This window comes from Branchiostoma floridae, chromosome 18 (assembly GCF_000003815.2).
Source record: "Branchiostoma floridae strain S238N-H82 chromosome 18, Bfl_VNyyK, whole genome shotgun sequence".
In the NCBI taxonomy this organism is placed as follows: domain Eukaryota; kingdom Metazoa; phylum Chordata; class Leptocardii; order Amphioxiformes; family Branchiostomatidae; genus Branchiostoma; species Branchiostoma floridae.
Window position 1 is genome coordinate 16,493,918 of NC_049996.1, and position 22,038 is coordinate 16,515,955.

Sequence of the window (22,038 nt, forward strand, 5' to 3'; positions counted from 1 at the left end):
TGGGGGAGCTCAGAAAGAAAAGTTTCCCGGCGAAAATAGAGAAAAGTGTGTAAAGACGAACCTTTCTCAAGCCCTTTGCTGACAAGGTAGACTCAGGATGGGGCAGGATTGCGCAGGGAAACAGGATTGTCTGAGGGCAAGTGAAGAGCTCAAAAGAAGCCAGCCATCTTGGCAATTTGCATATCAATCGCCTAAGTTACAATAACCCGCTTAAGTTACAGGAACTATACAGGCTTCCCTCACGAGTAAATGTTGTATTGCATTGGCAAGAGTTTATCTGTGTCGGTCCAGCTTTAACGGTCCTGGGTTTGTTTTGGAGTCATGTGAGGACTTTTGTAACACATGTTTAATGTGAGATTTAGCTATATAGATTTATTCATGTTCCCTACATATATGTACACAAGGACTCATACCAACCTTGCAACCAGGAAGGGGCACATGGACGGAAAGCATGCATCATATTAACAATTGCTATGTTCACTATGCAGAGAGGTACACCTCTCCACAATGCAGCTTGGGACGGACAGACAAGAACTGTACAGGCTTTACTTACAGCAAGAGCGGACATTAATGCTTACTTGCTTAAGGCGAGTCCTTCTGGCCTCGAGTTGTGATGGCAGCCCATAAGTCTCTGTCAGTCATTACTTGATGTAGATTGTCAACCTCAAGGCCAGTGTCTTTTTTGAGCAGGTCTATATATGTTGGCCTACCTGGCCTCCTCTTTCCATGCCTGGATGTCCATAGTACCAGGTCAGCAACTATTTCTTTGCTCGTAAGGCAGTGTCCCGCAAGCTTTAATCTTCTAGTTCGAATCTTATCGGACAGTTTTGGTATGCCAGCATACAAGACTTTGTTAGTGATGTGTTGTGACCAGTGGACGTTGAGAGCAGTTCTTAGTTACCTCGTATAACAGCCGCCCAACTGCTTTTCCAGCTTGGTAGTATGTGTCCACGACTCGCACCCATACAAGAGTACTGATTCCACAGTCGATAGGAAGAGCCTCACTTTTAGCTCACGTGAGAGTTTAGATCTCCAGATCTTCTTTAACATGTTGCAAGCAAGCCAGGCTGCTGCCTTTCTTGCTGTTATGTCCTTTGCTAAACTTTCCATTCTGGACCCCAGGTATTTAAAATCCTTTACCTCCTCTAGGGTACACCCATCACCTGTTTTGAGGCAGTATGGGGGTGGGATGTTGAAGGCCATGTACTTAGTTTTCCCAGCATTCATGCGGAGTCCAACCTTGCCCACTGAACTCTCTACACACCCAAGCAGTTCCTGTGCTTGCTGGATAGCCTCTGATAGCAGCGCTATGTCATCCGCGAAATCCATGTCAGTCACTACTTTTGGGCCAATCCTTCTACTTCTCCTCCTCTCCACTTGCAGACCAAGTTCTTCCTCCCTACCTTCTATAGCCGTCCTGAGTGCATAGTCAAGGACAATCAGAAACAGATATGGGGCGAGTGTGTCCCCTTGCAGCACTCCAGCATACAACTCAAATAGCTGTTTCACCATCAGGGGAGATCACTTTTGCCTTAGAGTCCTGGTACATGCTGGCTATGGCGTCCACTAGCTGATCAGGTATACCATATGCCCTGAGAATCTTTAGCATCTTACCTCTGTGAATCGTATCAAAGGCCTTCTTGAAGTCTATAAATGTAATTATTGCAGTTAAATTATATGTCTTGATGCCTTCAATAAGCCTACGAATTAGAAGAATGTGCCCTACCGTAGACCTCCCCACTCTGAACCCGTTTTGGTTCCGCCTCAGGTGTTTATCCAGTACTGGTCTTATTCTGTTGAGGATCATTCTATATATTGTATGTCTTGGCAACAATAGAGCTCAAGCTAATGCCACGGTAATTCTCTGTAAGTCTGAGATTCTCAGATTTGGGTATTGGTACAACATTTAGAGTGCTCCATTGCGCTGGCTTTTTCCCTCCAAGCAATGTCCTGTTGCAGAAATCAAGGATAATCTCGTCCAGATCTTTACATCTCTTCAACACCTCAGGTGGTATTCCATCCTCACCACTACTTTTTCCTTCCACCAGTGATTTCCTTGCCATTTCATATTCGTCACTGTCAAAAGGGCCTATCTTTATACCAAGATCTCCCAAAATAGTTGGAACTTCCCTCGTCCTCACATGTTATTTCTGGGGGATTACCAAGGAGGTTTTTAAAGTGATTGTACCAGCTCTGTACTCTCTCTTCTTGTGAGTTTCCTTCCAGCTGACATTTTTTTGTCGCTTCCCTGTTTGTTATCTCATTTATCAGCTTCCAGCTCTGCCCATGCTTGCTGTTCTCATGTGCCCTTTCTATCTCTTTGATCTTTTGTAAGAGATCCTCCTCCGCGACCTTTGTATATGTTTCCTCTAGTCACCTTCTGGCTCTTTTAAGGTTTCGCCTATTCTTTTCCTGTGTGTTCTCGAGGAAGACTTCATATCTTCTATTTACCTCATCCCTAGCCTGTGTCACTCTTGGATCACTGGAGTATCTTGCTGCCTTTTCCCTTTTCTTAATTGGGATTGTTTTTTCCGCAGCTCCCTCATTTGCTGCTATAAACCTCCCATATCGCTCTGTTGCTGTTTCGTTTTCTTCCTGTAGGGGTTGAAATCTGTTGCGTACTTCTATAGCATATTGCTGCTGCAGAACTTCACTCCTCCTAAGAGCTCCCCAGTCATACTGCTTCTTCCTCGGTAAACTTTTCTTCTTCCTCAGACTGAGCCTTACTCGAGCTGACACTATTCTGTGGTCAGAGCCCACACTAGCGAATGTGTTATACGCCTCCACGTTTAGCATGCTGTTTTGCCACTTCTTTCTGATCAGTATGTAATCCAGCTGGTATCTGTTTCCACCTGGGCTCATGTAAGTCCACAATTTCCAAACCTTCTTCTGGAAACGCGTGCTGGAGATGATAAGACCTTGCTCGCTTGACAACTCAAGTAGTAGCTTACCATTTCTGTTCGTTTCGCTGTGGAAAGTATACTTTGCCTCCTCAGATCCTATCCTAGCATTAAAGTCTCCCACAAGCATTAGCAGGTTGTGTGCTGGGATAGACTGTATTGCTCTCCTAAGGTTGTCATAGTGCTCGTTTGTAGTTTCTTCATCTACGACATTAGTGGGGCAATACGTAACTATTATTGTTGTAGCTGGATTTCCCTGGAAGTTCGCAATCAGTATGCGCTCGTTGAATGGAGTCACCTTTGCCAGTGAGTTGTACGCTTTGGGACTTAGGTATTAGACATTAATGCACGAGGCCAAATGGTGAGTTTGTTCACTATGGGGTCACATGGATGACCAAGGACGGTCTCACATATGGCATGGGATGGTCCTGCAAACAACCCAACAGCTACAGCTGTGCTGAGATATACCAGATCTATTCCCAGGGTCATAAAGACTGTCGGCAGGCATGTTTCCCTCTGTACAGTAGAAAATATCAGAACTCACATTTCATTGCATGGCGCCTGAACATTTAGGCGGGAATATTTCTATCTGTAATACATAACAACGTATGCGCACCAGAACCTAGTAATCTAAATCTCTTGCATATAAGATACACATTAAAAAAACTTATTAAGCCATGGTTAGCATGTAAATCTTGTGAACCACCGCCACTTTGTTGTACCTACAGAATCAGACTCCCCTTCATCGGGCGGCAGAAAATGGACACCCCGAGTGTGTCAGAGTACTGCTGAAGGCTGGAGCCAACACTGTCATTAGGGACTATGTAAGTGACTTTATCAAATGTCAGTGGAGAAAGTGAAATCGCTATATAGACTTCTAACTCACCGTTTGTATTCTGATTTTGATGTTGTAGTTATACTTTTACATCAGACTTTAGTTCGAAAACCTAACAGATAAACTAAGATGTAAGATTATCATCTTAACACAAACTTAGCAGATCAGTAAAACTTGATCTATTCTGTGCTGCTGCTGCAGATTTACTGCAGTTTGCTGCGGTATCACCATCATCATTCACTGGGTTCTGCATCTATAGTCTGGAAAGTCCTATAGCTGCATTCAGTTTTCTTCATCCTTTTCGATTGTGATTTGCACCCTGCAAGCTTCCTGAGCTCCTGGGATTCTTTGCTGTTGTTGTAGGAAAAGCTCGGCCTCTGTGCTTTAGGTCTGCTTTCAGCAGGCTGAGCAGGTTGACACAATGTCTTCCCTTGCGTGCCTTGTATATGTTGGAACCTAGAATGGCGAATTCAAGGTTTTTTTGTGCAGATATGTCTTGTGGCATCCTGAGGATGTGTCCAAACATAGGCCACCTGCGGTATGCCGCATTTAAGTGAGAAATGCCCTAAAACCATAAAGATACTAAAGGCACATTTAGGTATCATATATATATATATATATGTGCAACCCGTATATATACGGGCACAGCAGTACAAGGGTTTTATAGCATTTAACACCAAACACCAATTTCTATGATGATGACGTTAAGTGTCAATGATACCGCCATGGCATGTGTTGACGTTACTTGCAGGAAAAGAAGACAGCAGAGGAGCTTGCAGTACAAGAGGATGTGCTGGAGGTGTTCCAGTTATTCAAAGTAAGTCCGAGATACTCCCGCTAGTAAAACTTATGGCTCTTGACTATTGTGTTCAATCCAGTACATTTCATGCCAAAGCTTTATATACGAGCTTTGCTTTAAATATAACGGATAAAATTCTAAGCGTTAAAATAATGTTATTCCTTGCAGGGTAAGACCACCGAGCAGACGATGATAGAAGCATCTAAACGTTGGTGAGATGTGCTTTTCCATTGAACACAGCTGATGGTTTCTGATAGAACAGTAGACTTATCTTGTTCTGTCATTTTTAGTGTCAGGGTCTTTTTATTACAAACAATTTCATTTCTGTGATTGATGAACTGTTTTTTAAACATATTTTATTGATTCCAGGTTCTCATAGACTGAAGAACTAAATCAAAGTCAGCAGAATACGTTCATTGTGAATAAATACTTTATCTGTATGGCCCAAGAATTTATCAAGGCACCAATGAAATATTTGCATCATCTTCCTAAATAAGCTAGATTCATGAATACATTTTCATATGGTGCAAGTATGCTCACTAAGTGTATTTCAATTCTGTTGAACTTTGTTCTGAGAGCTGTTTATGTAAGCTAAAGTACCGTTCCGAGTGTAAGGCTTCTTTTCTGCATCCACATCTGTGATAATGCTCATTGCAAAGCAATTTCCTCTTAACCTTTTTAGGTCTCAAACCAAAAGTGGTGGATGACTTGCTCACCATCGACCTCAGCGGCAAAGGCCTGACCTCCGTTCCAGCCGAGGTGTTTGACGCCACAGATATCGAATGCCTTGTCCTGTCTAACAACAGGCTGACGAGCATACCCAAGGAGATAGGTCAACTACAGAAGCTTCGGGAACTTAACCTTGACCACAACCTACTGACACAACTGCCGCAGGCAATCACTACTCTACCTAACCTGCAGCGCATCAACGTGTCGTACAATAAGTTGGAAGCATTGCCTGATGGAATCTCCAGGTTACAACTTGATGTGCTCTTCATCAACAACAATGAATTCAAAGAGGTACTAGAAGAAGTTTGTTCACTACTTCAGCTGGGCACCTTTTCCTTCGGAAACAACCCCCTCAAGTGTCTCCCTGACAAGCTACCTCAGCTCACAGGACTGAGAAACATGTACATGGGCAGATGTCAGTTCGATGAGTTCCCCAGACAGGTGCTGCAGCTGGAGGGCCTAGTAACGCTATCCATGAGTAACTATGCTGGGGAGGGCAAACCTTCACCTGTACCTGAAGACATCAGCAGACTGAAGAACCTACAATACTTGGATTTGTCATGGAATGGCTTGGAGTCACTACCGGATGGTGTTGGGGAACTGGAGCAGCTGACGTGCTTACACATCACTGGAAACAGGTTCACATCAGTTCCGGACACAATTATGAACCTGTCCAACATTGAGAAGTTAGACTTATCACGTAACAGAATTTCCCGCCTTCCCCTGACTCTGAGCCGATTGGCCAAACTGAAGGACATGAACATCACTGGAAACCCCCTGACATACCCTTCCACTGATGTCTGTAAGAAAGGCACAGCCGCCATCATGGACTTCCTGAGAAGGGAGTTGAAGAATACGGAAGGTATGTATGGGGAGAAGATAGTTTTATTAGAAATTAGAAATACGCAATGTAAATACCTTATATACCATATATGTGCTATTGGTTGCTGTATAGCCGGCAGTTATGTTATGGCTCAGGCTCAATATACACAAGGCCAGGTGAGAAAATCTACATGCATTATGAACACTATTATGTGTGCATGTCAGTGCATTGGCTGCTTTCAGGCAAAATCTATACAAACAAAGTAACTTCAAACTCTGTTTAATGCAAATCTGATTGAAATGTATGAAGTAAATGTCAATCATGTCAATGTTATTTTCCATCACAGAAAGAGAACTGAGGAAACTCTTCCACCGTTTCTCTCAAAGCGTTACTGAACCGAGTGAGGTAGAAGATCTGGGCGGAGCACTTGGACTTACAGCAGACGAGATTATCAATATCCAAGTAAATATTTCCGTTTCTTTACCTTTTCACTTGGTAAAAACGTTTTGTACAAGTCTGAAATATGGGCAACACCTGTTCTCAGAAATATATACACCTTTCGAAGAATGTTGTCACAAGGTTTATTACTAAAAATGTTACCCGCAAGTTGCATACTTGCTTCTAATTGATCACTGCATAATTGTTTGCCCTTCTGTTATTAGGCGGCAAGGAACACAAAACCGAGTTCCCAGGCCTATAAAGTTCTTTCGAAGTGGATGGAGACAGACAAGGATGCGTCCATGGACAAGCTTCAGCAGGAGCTGAGTGAGTCTGGCATGAGTCAGCTGTCAGAGAAGCTCAGCAGAATTCAGGTATTGGCATTAATCATAAGTTGGTTTTAATGTTAAGGATTCTCCCTATTTTTCTATATTGAGATCAATATGTTCCAGCTAACTTTTGATCTCACTTTTACAGTCCCAACCAGCTAAGCGGTCGGCACCCAATACAGCAGATGGACCGCCTGTCAAGTTGTCGGCAGTCGCAGGGCCATCTCGTGAATCGCATCTGGAAGAAAAGCAGCCCAAAGAGAAGCTCAGACAGGCAGAACATAAACTTGTACAGATGCAACATCACAGAGAGACTCAGGAGGCCATGTCAACTCGGGTTGCCGAGCAGAATCTGAGTGGCCAAGTTGGATTTCCTCGTGGTGAGTAACTTTTAGACTCAGATGAGAGAACAGAATATATATAGAATAGCCTGAGCTAATACTTATTTCCAACAAAGATGGCGATGAATTTGTGGCTTTTCATCCCTTAACAATGACTATCTTAATTCAGCATCAGTGCCAACTGAAGTGGAGATGGGAGGTCCAGAGATGTTGGTTCTCTACGAGCAGGCCTGTAAAGATGGGACCACTGAAGTCTTCTTCATCAGGCTGATCCTGGTAGGGCAACACGGGAATGGGAAAAGCAGCTTGAAAAACAGTCTCCTTCAACTGGAGTTCAACAGAGATGAGGAGAGCACTGATGGCATTGTGATCACTCCGTGTCTCATGACTGGGAGGGAACAATGGAAAATAACTGAAGGTCTGTAAATATTTCTCTACTTGCCTGTCGATGTGTCCACGTCAAGCAGAAGCAATTAAAAACCAATAAATACATGCCTCATCTGTCAAAATCCTACTTCCTGTTGATTTCAAGATAAAAAAGAGTAAGTAATGATTGAAGAGGACTGTTACACAATGAGCTGTTTTAATGATAATGCAGGAGATACCGAAATGCGTCATACAAACTGAAATAATATATTCAATAAGTAATGAAGGTAATGCATACAACTGACCATGTTGATGTACGAATTAGGTTTGTTTGTATCTTGTTTGTTTTGTTGGAACTTAAAAATTTAATCATACAGAAAATGACTGTACACATATTTATTTGTTGATATTAGCAACGAAGAACCACCAGTTTGCTCACGCTGTTGGCATGGAGATGAAGAAGATCAAAGAAAAGGAGTCAAGTGTCCCCAAAAAGACAGAAGTAGAGAAAATGCCGAAAGAAGTCCATGAAGCCAAACCTGCCAGAGCCAGCTATCGAGGTAACAAAATCATTTACTGAAGTTTCAACACTAATTGAAAAGTATAGTATGCTGGGTGTTTCTTTCCTACTATCAATATCAATGTCACGATGTCCCTGTAAGTCTTTCTTGTCTTTCTCATCTGAAGCGTTTGCTGTTTTTCCATGGAGTGAATCTCTTCAACGTTTTAACCCTATTTTGTTACATGCCCCTACATTATTACAGTGTCACCTGAGAGGGTTATGTTTCATTCCTACAGCCTAGTCTTAACGTTGTAGCGTGTTGTACTTCACAATATCCCATATTTAATATGTCGAGCCTTCTCTGTTTCTCCACGAAGTTAAACTTAAATTGATGAATCTCTGCATTATTTTAACCTGTCTGTTACATGGCCGGTGCAAACTCCCTTCCCGGCAACCGTGTTCAGTAGGCATTTGTCATTACGTACATACACATGCATGTGAATCAGGTGAATCACCGTACAATGCACTCGACACAAACTAGAAAACAATTATCTATGACAATGAGATATTTTTACGTTCATTGCCGTTACTGAGATCTAGAGTTCTCACAGGTGCATGTTAGTGGCAACAGTATGCTCCATAAACGTCCCTTTAACGTCGTTTCTTTCTTTCGTTACATGAAATCTAATATGTAGAATGTGTCTGCTTTCAACAGATACAGATAGAGACCGCACAGATCCACCGATGGTTGCGAAATCATCAGGAGAAGATTCTGCGAGGAAACGAGAGACGACGAGAGAGAAGACAGTCAGTCCATCAAAGGGCTACGCACTTGCCACCCGTTTCGTTCTTGGCAAAGATGACTTGTCCAATCTCGTCGGATCCAAGGAACATCCCGCCATGTCCATCTGGGACTTCGCTGGGCACGACGTTTACTACAGCAGCCACCATGTCTTCTACAGCCATTATGCCATCTTCATCCTCACAATGAATCTCACCAAACCTCTCAGTGAGCCGCTTGAGCCATGGGCTGGCAGCTGCGCAGAAGCACTTCAACTCGAAACAGAAGCAGGTAACTATGCCAATGCAAATGCAACATGAGGATACTTTATAAGTTTATATATATAATGTATATATTTTTATACTTTATAAGTTTTATACAATAGTTTTAGCAATAGCATAGCTCTAGATATTTTGTATCCAACTGTTTGATTGTAGCGCTACTTGTATTAGTATCTAGTGTTTAGTATTCCATGCAATACATCTAACCCATGTGGGCAGGAGCATGCAAATAAAGATCTATCTATAAGCTTCACAGACCAAAATCGGAACTTTATGTGGTGTTCTTTTCGTTTTCAATTTTTCTATCATTTATTCAGATATCGCAGACTACCATGTGGAGGCTATTAGAGCACACACCAGGCCGAACAAGTCTGCCGGTGACCTGGAAGTAAACCAAGACCACATTCCTCCTGTCCTCCTGTGATTGTTGTGGGAACACGCAAGGATGAATTGTCTGATTGCTAATTCATACATTCACAAAATTGATTGGCTGAATTTATCCTACTGTGCGGTAAGAGTGACATGGGGAATAAAAATAATTTCGTCTGTTGCTGAAGACTTAAACGTAAAATGTATGAAGAAAATAATGTCCTTTTCATTTCAGGAGGAAGAGATCAATGACTTCTTCAACAAACTCAGAGATCATTTCACGGGGAAGGCCATTGGCAAACACGTGTATGACAGGTACTTTGCCATTGACAACACCAAGCGTGATCCAGAAGATCCAGTATTGTCAGATCTAAGAGATGATATCCTCAAGATTGCCCAACAGCAAAACCACATGGGCAGGAGAATCCCAATCAGCTGGCTGGAGCTGAAGTCCAAGCTCATGGAAATGGAGAAGCAGGGCAAAAAGTACTGCAGCCTCCAGGATGTGATGGATGCTACTGACAGCTCTCGCGTACCGGAAGGATTCACACCAGAGGAAAATGCTGTCATCATCCTGAGGTTCTTCCATCTGTGTGGAGACATCCTGTTCTTCGACACCCCAGCACTCCGCAACTTTGTGATCCTGGACCTGCAGTGGTTCGTGGACATCCAGAAAACCATCATCACCATCCCACAGTTCCGGGATCGTGAAGTAAAAGGCAAATGGGAGCAGCTCGAGGCTACAGGAGTGTTAGAAGACAGCCTCATCGAGCACGTGTGGAGCTCCAGGAAACGACAAGAGGAGCTAAGGTGCGACCTTATTGCTCACAAAGATGAGCTGCTGAAGATGATGGAGCAGTTTGATGTGGTCCTGAAGTGCAGTACTGAGGGTGAAGCTAAGGCAGGCGAAGGTACTACAAATTCAGAGACCAACACCTTCTTCGTTCCCTCGCTTCTCACCACAGTTAAGGACAAAGGAAGACTGTGCCCAGCCGGTACAAAATGCAGCAAGCCTATTTTTGTAGTCTTCGACGAGAAGTTCTTCCCTGTTGGTGTGTACCACCGCCTTGTCATCGCCAGCACGCGCCGATACAACAAGCGGAAGCCACTGGCATATGCACGCTGTGCAAGGTTCATCACCAGCAACCCCAGGCAAACCTTCGTCATCACCAAGGAAAGCCACTACCTGAAGGTGGAGCTGCTGTCATCAGAGAAGGAAGAGTCTGCCTGCTTCAGCCATGGTCCGAGTGTTCGGAAAGGTCTGGATGAAGACCTGAGGGACATCATCACCAAGTGGATCCCGGGCATAAGGTACAAGTGGTGCCTCCAGTGTTGCTGTGCCAACCACAGGGAAAGGCAGCTGGATGTCAGCAGCTTCATCCCCATCACAAGTGTCACAGAATGGTTCATGGACGAAGAAGTCGTCTGTGAAACCTTCGCGCCTGCCACAACCACCATTCAAGATATGGGCCTGGCGGAATGGTTCCCAAGCTTGTAAGTTACTGAGCATTTTTTGATTGAAAAAGGGGAACTTAAAGCATCACCATTGCGTTTGTCCATCTTGCCTTTGTCCTAACAGACTTAGAGGACTCTTGTTACACAAACCACCCAGTGCCATACCACATAAAGTGATATTAGATTTTGTACATTTTTACATACCTGCAAACCTGCCTCAACCATATGAATTGTTTTTCTGTGTAGACATGCTGGTCAAAGTAGCGGAGCCACGCAACAGGAAATGTCAACTGCATCAGCGGCAACAGATGGATACGACGTCTTATGTACGTAAGAAAGTTATTCATACATCTATAAATGTTAAATATCATTTGGAACAAGTGCCCTAGCTATCAACTTTATTACTGTTAGAGTTGCAGCAAGATTGTACTGCAGTAAATTTGGCAGCCTAAAAACAAAAAGTAGTAGACTAAGTCTTATCGATGAAAACTAATATAATAATTAAATTAAATTAAATATATTTATTTGCAAATCCATGCCCGTGGGCTAATTGCAATGATACAGACAGTGAAAAGTAACAAGTGTCTATTCTAAATACACACGCGTCAGCTATCTATGTACATGCTTCTACTTCTTTACTGGGAGGTTTGACTTCTTCTTTGGAGGCAGTGGCTGATGAAAAGTCCCACTTCTTTAATGATTAGTGGGTTCTGTGATTTTAACAGAAATATAGTTTTTTTGAGGTCTACTAACTGGTGAAAAGTTGGAAATAATGTTTTGATTGTGTCAAAAAGGTTGTTTCTTTCGTCCTCATAATGGGGGCAGTTACATATAAAATGCATTTCATCTTCCACTGCATCCGTCGCACAGTATTTACACAATCTATCTTGAACTGGCACTTTTTTATAACGACCCTTTTCTATCTCTAGTGAGTGAGCACTGATTCTTATCTTACATACATTGGATCTCTTGTCAGCGTCGTTCTGGTATAGATAGGTTTCCATGGCATATTCGGTTTTGATATGTTTGTAAAATCTTAGTTTGCCGTTATCTTTAGACAATTGCTGGAAAAAGGTTTGGACATACACGTCTGACAGTCTTTTCCTTAACAATGTACAAATATGTTTGTTGTCTATTCTAGAGTGAGCATAGTTCCATAGATAGGAATAACCATTATCATCAAGTATTTGTTTTACATGTTGGAGCCAAGTTTTCTTATGATTGTTTAAAGGTACATTTTGTTGACAGAGTAGTGCGTCTATTTGTAAAGGGTGTGTAGAGTAATCTAACTGTTTAAGGCGTAGCCAGTACTTAACCATGCGGATTGCTATATCTATGCCTGTTGGATAGACTCCGAGTTCTGCTCTACATGCGGAGTTACAGGAATTCCTGTGCACGCCAAGAATATTTTTACAAAAGCGGGTTTGGATATTTTCCACTGGGCAGTTATCTTTTCCACAGTCTATACCCCAAATCTCACTACCATATAACATTATGGGCTTAATACACGTATTGAATAGCTTAAGTAGAGTCTTGGGGGACATCGTTGAAAGAGTGAGAGGTTTGAGGCCGAATACAGCTTTACGTGCCTTTAGAGACAGATTCTTTTTAGCTAAGGAATAAGTACCTGACGAGGACAACGTCAGGCCTAGGTAGGGGTAGGAGTTTGCGATTTCGATGTTATAAGATGTCCCTTCTTCTTTCCTCAAGCTGTGGCAGAATTTTTCCCCACGGTTGTTGAAATGGAGCCACCGTGGGAAGATCTCGGGAGAAACCTGGGCCTGTCTGATGCTAACCTGGTGCGAATCAGACAGGAACACAAAGATGACACAGCAGCAGCATCGTCGCCGCATGATGACACAGAGAGAAGCTGTCCACGGTGCTGTTTGGCAGTACTACAGGAGTGGCTACATCTGTCTGGGACGAGAGCATCGGTAGGAGGACTGAAGAGCGCCCTGGAAACAGCAGGATTGGATGCCACCGCAGAGAAGTTGAACACAAAGTAACTTTGAAGATCTTATCATTTGCAGGATAGCAAAATAGCAACTAATGTAATAATTATTTGATGCATAAAAGTTTCAGCCGGTCTAACTAGACAAATGACAAGGAAAACCGTAATAGATGTGCAGTTATGAGTTATGATTGACTTACATCCATTATATTGTCTTATAGATATATCTTTATTACTGTATTCGAGCAACGTAATGTCATAGGTAAAAGTTACATTCTTCTACTTTTAGGGAACGGCTGATGAGTAGAAAGCTCCAGGAGCTGCAAAGCCAAGTGACAAGCATCGTGCGAGCTGCCCTCCCCAACCTGGACTTTGTCCAAGCTGTGAGCAAGAAAGCAGACAAGGAGAGGGAACAGCTCAACAGGACGACACTCCGTGAGGAACTCTTCAATGGTAGTTTCAACTATAGCCTTGACTCAGCTGTCTATGATGTGATACAGAATTGGAAGCGATCCGTGTGTCGTATTAACTGGCTTGGGGGGTCTGGAACTGGATTCTTGTTGAGTAAGAGAAAGATTCTCACGTGTTACCATGTGTATACAGGAATGAACGCAGCCTGGCAAAGGTTCACTGATTTAAGTTTGTTAACTGCAACATTCTTTGTATCTCCCACGGAAGAATACAAAGTTAGCTTTCCTGCGACCACCCTCAAATGTCATAGTCAGGAATTTGACCTTGACTATGCCATTCTGCAACTGTCCGTCGATGATGAGGCAGCGAGTGTCATTGACAGCCTACCTAGCCTTGGGCGGTACGTGTCAGAAAGTGAAGACCACAGAAACATGGTGGTTGTTGTTGGCCATCCCCACGGTGGGAGTAAGATGGTTGACTTCTGTCCCATCGTTGGCATGGACCAACGATACATCATCCATGCCCGCTTTGGGAACCCCGAGTTTCCCCATGAAGACCCCCGCAAACCCATGTACCATACAGGTGCCATGTTCCACGGCTCCTCAGGCTCCCCAGGGTTTGACACGCACGGCAATGTAGCGCTCATGCACACCCGGGGGTTCTTCCCTGACAGAAGCAGGCAGAGCCTTGTTGAACGCGGGGTTCGTCTGTCTGCTATCAGAGAGCATGCGCGTCAAAACCTGGCACCTGACATCTTTAACGAGATCTTTCCTGATAGTCCCATGGAGGTTACAGATTAATGTGTGCATTGGATTGTTTATCCCCGTGAAGCATGTTCAGGGCATGGGCATGAACATGTTCTGTACGAAATACAGTATCTAACTGCATCTATTAAATGATTAATTGATATCATTTTGACGTATTTCGTACTTCTGACATTGTGATCCTAGCTACCATTAGTAGATACTGCATAATTCTGTACAAACCATTTTGTACATGTGTATCATTCCATTAACCTTTAATGTGCTAAGGACGGCCTTTGTTGCTTCAGTGTGTACCAAGGGTGTACAATAATGTTTTACCAATGCAAACCAAGTGTTAAAGCAACGATAAGTGGTATTTGTAAACCTTTATCTTAATATGTCTAATTATGGTGTTACATCGATACAATACACAATACATAAACAATATGTGTCTACATCGTATATTGACACTGCATTTAGGCTGTCTAGTGTTTGCGATGCGTAAACTTAGCAATTTATCTGCTTTGCTCTGAACCTGCAAATAAGATGATTGTTTGCAACATGCACAGAGACATAATCATTACATTATATATGTACATGGCCTGTTCCACTTACATTATAGTACAATACCAAAGCACCCCTACATCCTACTTAACCATGTCTCCCTGCCTTATCCCATAACTAATGCAAATTAGGAGTCAAACTGCTACCTTAGTAGGAAGGAGGTTAAAGGTTTCAACACAAATATATAACATATCATAGTAGCTAAATCAATTTTTTTTAAGTTTGAAGAAGAAGCTTTTGGACTCAGAATACTGGGCTACATCACACACCAATGTCCTCCAAACCTTTGTCCTGGAAGAATATAGATTCTATCCACATTTCTACCTATTATGCATGTAACATATGTTGGCTCAATTTGAGCCCTTTATGTGATTGTTGATTTCTCTGAGTTTGAATTCTATGACGTGGCCTCCAGAAGACTGGCACCTGATGAGCTTAATGCCACCCAAGGCATATTGTAAAAGCTGTCGTGAGTAGCACACTAGTGAACTATCCCATACGTCATCAAGACTAGTGGTGTTTAATGCACAACAATAAATATCTGGGAGGTATCCACATCAACTTTCTGCATGTTAGATATCCATTCCCTATTGTGAAAGAAGAAGACTACATGTTAAAGAGCCCTGAGGATTCCTGTACTTATAACCTACACACAGTTGTGCACACTACATTCCAGTTGAATCCCGGGATACTGTATATTCAGACTTTATCTAAATTGTCTATAACAGTGTGATGACTTATTGGATTTTACACATTTGTATATTTTATGATGATGTTTGTGACTATAACATTGCTGAACATTTCAGTATATACAGATGTAGCCTCAGGTTGTATGATTTGATCTGCCTCTGCATGATGTAACATGCAAATTTGTAAAGCTTGTGTGATACAATGGGACTGTGCACTGTATATCTGCTGTAAATTCAAGACGGATAATTGCCAATGGTATGCTAAAGATGGAATTTTCTGTTGTAACCATTTGGCTAATGCAGATACTTAGATGTGGTCACATCTTGCAGAACAGTGTGATGAGTTACTGGATTTTATATATTTGTATATCTTTATGATCATGGTTCAAAAGCTTGTGACTGTAACATTTCTGAAATTTGTAGTACATAAGATGAAGCTTTAGGTTGTATGATCTGATTTGCCTCTATATGTACATTTGCTAATGCTGCTTTTTGTAAAGCTTGTGATATAATGATGCTGTACACTGTATATATTCTGTACAAGAAAAATAATTGCCAATGATGTGCCAAGGGCGGAATTTGCTGTTGCAACCATTTTCTAATGTGGATACAGACGGACAACGTCCATGTACAAGCATCAGACTATTACATCAGATTAAACAAATCATTCCCGACGCCATTTGCATTGTATTCTGTCAATAAGGATGTCGTTATAAAGACAACCGCAAGGCGAAACTCCCCACAAGGGCAAGCTTGGGTGTATCTTATATTACCGGTCCCAGGACTACTAAGCATAGTCCTTTTCTGTCAGCCAGTCTTTCCGGTAAGTATTTCTGATTACTGCCGACTTCTTATTCAAACAAACTCCGTAAAACCTCCCCGGCGTGCGCTTGTGATCTTGGCGGGCGGGTAAAACTTCCAGCACCGTAGGGGTACCGGGGAGCTTCCAGTGGTTACCTGCATTTCAGGCCACCATTAAATTGAATGTGATAAAAAATATTATAACTCTACTTCTCAGTGTTGCGATTGAAAAACTATTCTTTGCCGAAGCAAGAAAATGGCACTTTTCACGCAATGCCATGGCAACATGAAAATTAGAAATCCTAGAGCCCTAACCCATGCCGCGTGGCATACTGTTTTCAATTCCTTACACAATATACATGTAGCAACACTGAGAATGTGAATGAAGTGATCAATGCACATTGTAGTGAAGCTTGCAATTGTACGCATGAAGCGCCGCCTGGCACCGCTTTGGGTACTGCAGCTCATGCACACCTGCCTCATGATTAGCATAACAAAGGCTGCCGGGAGTCGCCGTCACGTGACTAACCCGGAAGTCAGGTACGGTTTGAAAAGAGGAACTTGCTTTCCTTCTAAGTTTCTCCGGCCCAACATAACTTCGCAATCTTCCCAAGAACACCCTAAGGTAAGTCAGAAAGTCTTGTGAGGCTGGTATATATGTCATGGATTCATGTACGGTTCCTTCTTAGCTCGAGTTTGGAGCAAAACTCCTACCTAAAGCTCCTTAAAGTTTAAACTTAAGTCTCGTACCCAACGCATCTCAATTTCAGTCTTGAACAGTAATTCTCTCCTAAGGATCCTGTAAAGGGGTAACCTTGTGCTCGACGTCAGTTTTATCAAAGAAATGAGCTACCTGGAGCAATTTGATGTCGAAGTGAGATATTTTCTGTGAGCGTACATGTCTGTGCCTCGCTGTGCTTCTTAGCCCCCACCCCCACCCCTACCCTCGTCCGAAACACTCCACAGGCATGCGTGACGCCTGCTGTTTCATGGCTAGTACCTTGTTACTTCTCTGACGTTAAGTCACGTTGGTTGAGAAATAACAGAGACAGTATCGATGTAGGTGTCACCTATGCAGCTTAAGGATGCCCCATATCTCTTTTATCTTGTTTAATCATAAGTTACTGTCAGAATGAAGTCAAAAGGGCAAATACAGTGCTGTTTAATTTGTTGCTGTTCCTGTACTAAACTAAGGCACTTATGACCTTTCGACCTTGTACCAAAATGGTGGACGGGGCACTACATGTTTAACGTTTCTGTGTATTCAATGGTGCATGTTTGAGGGGGAGGGGGCGTCGTCTGTGTCAACTGACACCAGATGAGAAGTTTTGAACTTGACGTCACTGTTGTCGTTCTTGACGACATCACCATTTTGACCTTAGATGACACCAGATATCTGTACGGCTTTATGCACGAGGGGGGCAACATTTAACACCTGTGACGTTATGTTTACACCTGTGGTAACCTTTGAACATGTTTACACCTGCCGCTCTCCTGTCAACACCTGTCATGATTTATGATGTACGATTCAATTTCACGAAGAGAAAGAAATGTCTATATTATACAAATGTTACATCATGTGATCCCATATATCATTGTTTATAATGGACCAATGACACAGGAGTTTTCTCTATAAACAGCTCAGTCATAGCGGCTGAGCTACACAATGCATATGGCTGAAAATACGAGTCGGACTGAAGCCACATGCACCTCTACTGATCTGAATGGAAAACAACATCCTCAGTTTATGGTAAGGATCACCGTGTTTTCTTTACGTTTTCCTTTTATAGAGAAAGAAGATCTACTTCAGAATCTACTGAATCTGACCTAGCGGATTTGCGACATCTGGCCACGAGGCATTGGTGTGTTTGGCATCAGCAGAACTACGGCGGAACAACTCATGGAGGAGAAAGAAAAGGTTGGTGAAACTATTCTTTTAAAGTTAGCAGTAACTAGAGTTCGGCGACCTCATACCTCCATGAAAATTTAGAGCTTTCGTAAATTTCATGCAATTGATTAACACATTAACATAATTTATGCATGGTGTTGTTCATCATTGACTAACGTACACATGTCACAATTATAAAATTCCTATTATTGATCATAAAGCGGTTTTGCAATTTTTACATGAATTATGCAAATAAGTTCCTCATTACCATATTTGGTATCTGCTTATATTCCACCTATCATAATTAACAAGTGTTACATTTATTGAAGTCCAGTTATTGCAAACAATGGAATTATACAATTTTCTCACTAATTATGCAAATAAGGCCCTCATTTACATAATATGCATATCATTCTTAACATCTTTGCCCAAGCTACCTGCATACCTAAAATGCAGGCAATCCGTCATTCCTTTCTGCAGTTATCCTCTTTGGTGTGTCTTGACAAAAACGCCCCTGCAGTTCCACAATTAAAGGTTAGGGGGCTGAAACCTGCCCCACTTTGTCATGACGCTACAAGCTTTCTACCACCCAAATGTCTCGACCATATCACGTCCGGGACAAGAGATACATTGGAAAAACTGCTATGATAGAATGTTCTCATTAATTATGCAAATGCATTCCTATTTTGCATAATTAGTATCTTACCTTGTACAACATTGTCTAAGGTACTTACATACCAAAAATCATGCAAATCCGTAGTTTCCTTCTTGAGTTATCGTCTTCAGACGTTTTTGACAAAAATGCCCCTGCTATCCCAAAACTAGACGCTAGGGGGCCCAAACTTATGTCATTTTTTCCTGGACACAAGAGCTATCTAATACTCAAAAATCGTGACCATACCATGTTCAGAACACCGAGATAGCAAAACCGGAAGTTGCGCTGCAGTACCAAGGGGAGCCGCTAGGTGGCCCAAAATCTAATCATTCTCAGATTTCATCACACCCTACCAACACACCAAGTATGAAACCAATCCATCCAGCCGTTCTTGAGTTATCTTGTTTACACACACACACACAGACAGACAAACGCTGGGTAAAATATAACCTCCATGACATTTCATGAATAAGTAATAAATGGAGGTAATAAATGAATACAGCACACGACTGCACCATGTTGGGAAGTGCAACAGACGCATTCCAACAAATGCTTTCGTTGAAAAGTAATCTCCGCGTTTCCTGAGATCACCTTCTAAATCATGCTTGATGTTGAAAAATTAACACATAGACAATGCTAATAATTCTATTGCAACATGATAACACTCGAATAGGAATCGTGAATGGTCTGACGTGTTGAGGATACTTTCAACATCTCCATTTTGGTACATTCTGGACCGTCTACCCATAGTGCCCCCCAGCATTCAAAGGGATCTGCGAAGAGGTCCTTTCCTCCCGAGTGTGCAAATTTCCTCCCTTAAAGACTCAACAACCAGCAGTTCTAGCTGCTGAAAAGTCTTGTCTCAGAATAAAATTTTAAATGCATACAGTATTAGACCTAAGAACCCTGAACATACAAAGATTTTCATGTTTGCCGAATGTTTCTGTTCCACAGGAGCTGAGAGATGCCGCCGGGCGAGGTGACGAGGTCAGAGTTCAGCAGCTCCTAGCCGAGGGAGTCAATGTCAATGCTGAAGACATCAGCCCCGTGAGTCAACATGTCTGTTTGTTGTTTAAACAACGTCATGAAGGACTTAATCAACTCTTTAGTGCCCCTTTTTTGGTTTGATCTTTGCATCATATCCCTTTGCAGTGTTAATTCTTAAAGGTTGATAATATTATCTATTTGTTGGTTTAATAAGCTTCCCATATAGAGTCAGTGAAGTCAAGCTTGCCCAAGCCTAATGTTTCTGACTTGGAGAGAAGAGATGATGATACAGTTCTTATTAGCCTGACGCGCCCCTAGCGGCCGGCCCTACAATAGCCTCCGCTCGGGGAGGGGGTCATCAACTCCAGCCAGCGAGAGATTGTGTGAACACAGGTGATGGTAACATCAGGCTCTTTGAACTTGATTTAAAGAAAAAGAGCATTAAACAACTTGAATCCGTGCCCTTAAACAATGTGAGAAGTTACAGGATGGCTGAGAAGGTCATGACATAAATTTTACATCTTAACTCGCCTGTTCTTGTCTCTGTACAGACCTCCAGATGGACTGCCCTTCATCATGCATCTTCGAACGGCCACACTGGAATTGTACAAGCTTTACTCACAGCTGGAGCAAGAGTCGACCCACGAACTTTCTTGGTAACCTTCCTGTTTACTTGAGTCTGTCCACGTCCTGACTTAGTGATGGACCCGCGCAGAAAATGATAATGGCGCTGACGCGTCCATATGTTGTCCTGGCCATCAGATAACCTGCTTAAGTTACAGGAACTATACAGGCTTCCCTCACAACTAAAGGCTGTATTGTTTTGGCAAGAGTTTATCTGTGTCGGTCCAGCTTTAACGGTCCTGGGTTTGTTTTGGAGTCATGTGAGGACTTTTGTAACGCATGTTTGATGTGAGATCTAGATTTATTCATGTTCCCTGTGTACACAAGCTTAGGAGCCCTATCAACCTTGCAAACAGGAAGGAGCACATAGACATGCATCATATTAACAGTTGCTATGTTCCCTATGCAGAGATATACCCCTCTCCGCAATGCAGCTTCGAACGGACAGACAAGAACTGTGCAGGCTTTACTGACAGCTGGAGCAGACATTAATGCAAGAGACCACAGGGTGAGTTTGTTCACTATGGGGTCATATGGATGACCTAAGACCTGCTCACATATGGCATGAGATGGTCCTGCAAACAATCCAACAGCTACAGCTGTGCTGAGATATACCAGATCTATTCCCATGGTCATAAAGAATGTGGGCAGGCATATGTTTCTCTTAGAAAATAGTGTAGAAATATCAGAACTAGAAAGTATTTCATTGCATGGCGCCTGAACATTTAGGCGGGAATATTTCTATCTGTATAATACATAACAACGCATGCGCATCAGAACTTAGTAATCTAAATCTCTTGCATATAAGATACAAATTTAAAAAAAACTAATTAAACCATGGTTAGCATGTAAATCCTGTGAACCACCCGCCACTTTGTTGTACCTACAGAATCAGACTCCCCTTCATAAGGCGGCAGAAAATGGGCACCCCGAGTGTGTTAGAGCACTGCTGAAGGCTGGAGCCAACACCGTCAGTAGAGACGAGGTAAGTGACTTTATCAAATGTCAATGGAGAAAGTGAAATCGCTATATAGACTTCTAACTCACCGTTTTTATTCTGATTTTGATGTTGTAGTTATACTTTTACTTCAGACTTTAGTTCGAAAACCTAACAGATAAACTAAGATGTAAGATTATCATATTAACACAAACTTAACAGATCAGTAAAACTTGACCTATTCTGTGCTGCTGTTGTAGGTTTACTTCCCCAACCGATGCGGTTTGCTGTTGTATGCCGCATTTAAGTGAGAAATCCCCCAAACCCGTAAAGATACTGAAGCCACATTCAGGCATCATATAAGTGCAACCCGTATATATACGGGCTCAGCAGGACAAGGGTTTTATGGCAGTTAACACTAAACACCATTTTTTTATGATGATGACGTTAAGTGTCAACAATAGCTTGTTGACGTGTGTTGACTTTATCTACAGGACAAGAAGACAGCAGAGGAGCTTGCAGTACAAGAGGACGTGCTGCAGGTGCTCCAGTACTTCAAAGTAAGCCCGAGATACACCCGTTAGTAAAACATATAGCTCGTGACTACTGCGATCAATCCGATACATTTCATGCCAAAACTTTGTTACACAAACTTTGCTTAGAAATATCACAAATAAGATTCTAAGCTTTAAAGTGATGTTATTTCTTGCAGGGTAAGACATCCCCGCAGACGATGATAGAAGCATCTAAAAGTTGGTGAGACGTGTTTTTTCATTAAACACAGCTGTTGGTTTTTGATAGAGCAGTACCCTTATCCTGTTCTGTCAATTTTAGTGTCAG

General features: G+C 42.3%; 2 protein-coding genes across 3 annotated transcripts in view; both read left to right on the plus strand.

The window, feature by feature from the left end:
• Positions 1-14,976, plus strand: part of LOC118405498 — a 73,070-nt gene extending 58,094 nt beyond the window's left edge. Inside the window, exons 7-17 of the mRNA XM_035805001.1 lie at positions 6,433-6,548; positions 6,749-6,898; positions 7,002-7,233; positions 7,364-7,612; positions 7,974-8,120; positions 8,778-9,134; positions 9,442-9,536; positions 9,729-10,987; positions 11,195-11,274; positions 12,659-12,950; positions 13,189-14,976. Of these exons, the coding sequence (XP_035660894.1) occupies positions 6,433-6,548; positions 6,749-6,898; positions 7,002-7,233; positions 7,364-7,612; positions 7,974-8,120; positions 8,778-9,134; positions 9,442-9,536; positions 9,729-10,987; positions 11,195-11,274; positions 12,659-12,950; positions 13,189-14,110 (3,899 nt within the window). The 3' untranslated portion in view covers positions 14,111-14,976. The remainder of the gene's footprint in view (positions 1-6,432; positions 6,549-6,748; positions 6,899-7,001; positions 7,234-7,363; positions 7,613-7,973; positions 8,121-8,777; positions 9,135-9,441; positions 9,537-9,728; positions 10,988-11,194; positions 11,275-12,658; positions 12,951-13,188) is intronic.
• Positions 14,977-16,604: 1,628 nt separating this feature from the next.
• Positions 16,605-22,038, plus strand: part of LOC118405597 — a 41,772-nt gene continuing 36,338 nt past the window's right edge. The window contains exons 1-7 of one of the 2 annotated variants that reach the window (XM_035805143.1): positions 16,605-16,732; positions 17,898-18,025; positions 19,605-19,697; positions 20,189-20,293; positions 20,671-20,769; positions 21,151-21,246; positions 21,693-21,757. In XM_035805143.1, coding sequence (XP_035661036.1) covers positions 18,008-18,025; positions 19,605-19,697; positions 20,189-20,293; positions 20,671-20,769; positions 21,151-21,246; positions 21,693-21,757 — 476 coding nt within the window. In that variant the 5' untranslated portion in view covers positions 16,605-16,732; positions 17,898-18,007. The remainder of the gene's footprint in view (positions 16,733-17,897; positions 18,026-19,604; positions 19,698-20,188; positions 20,294-20,670; positions 20,770-21,150; positions 21,247-21,692; positions 21,758-22,038) is intronic. The other variant, XM_035805145.1, reaches the window with a different exon arrangement.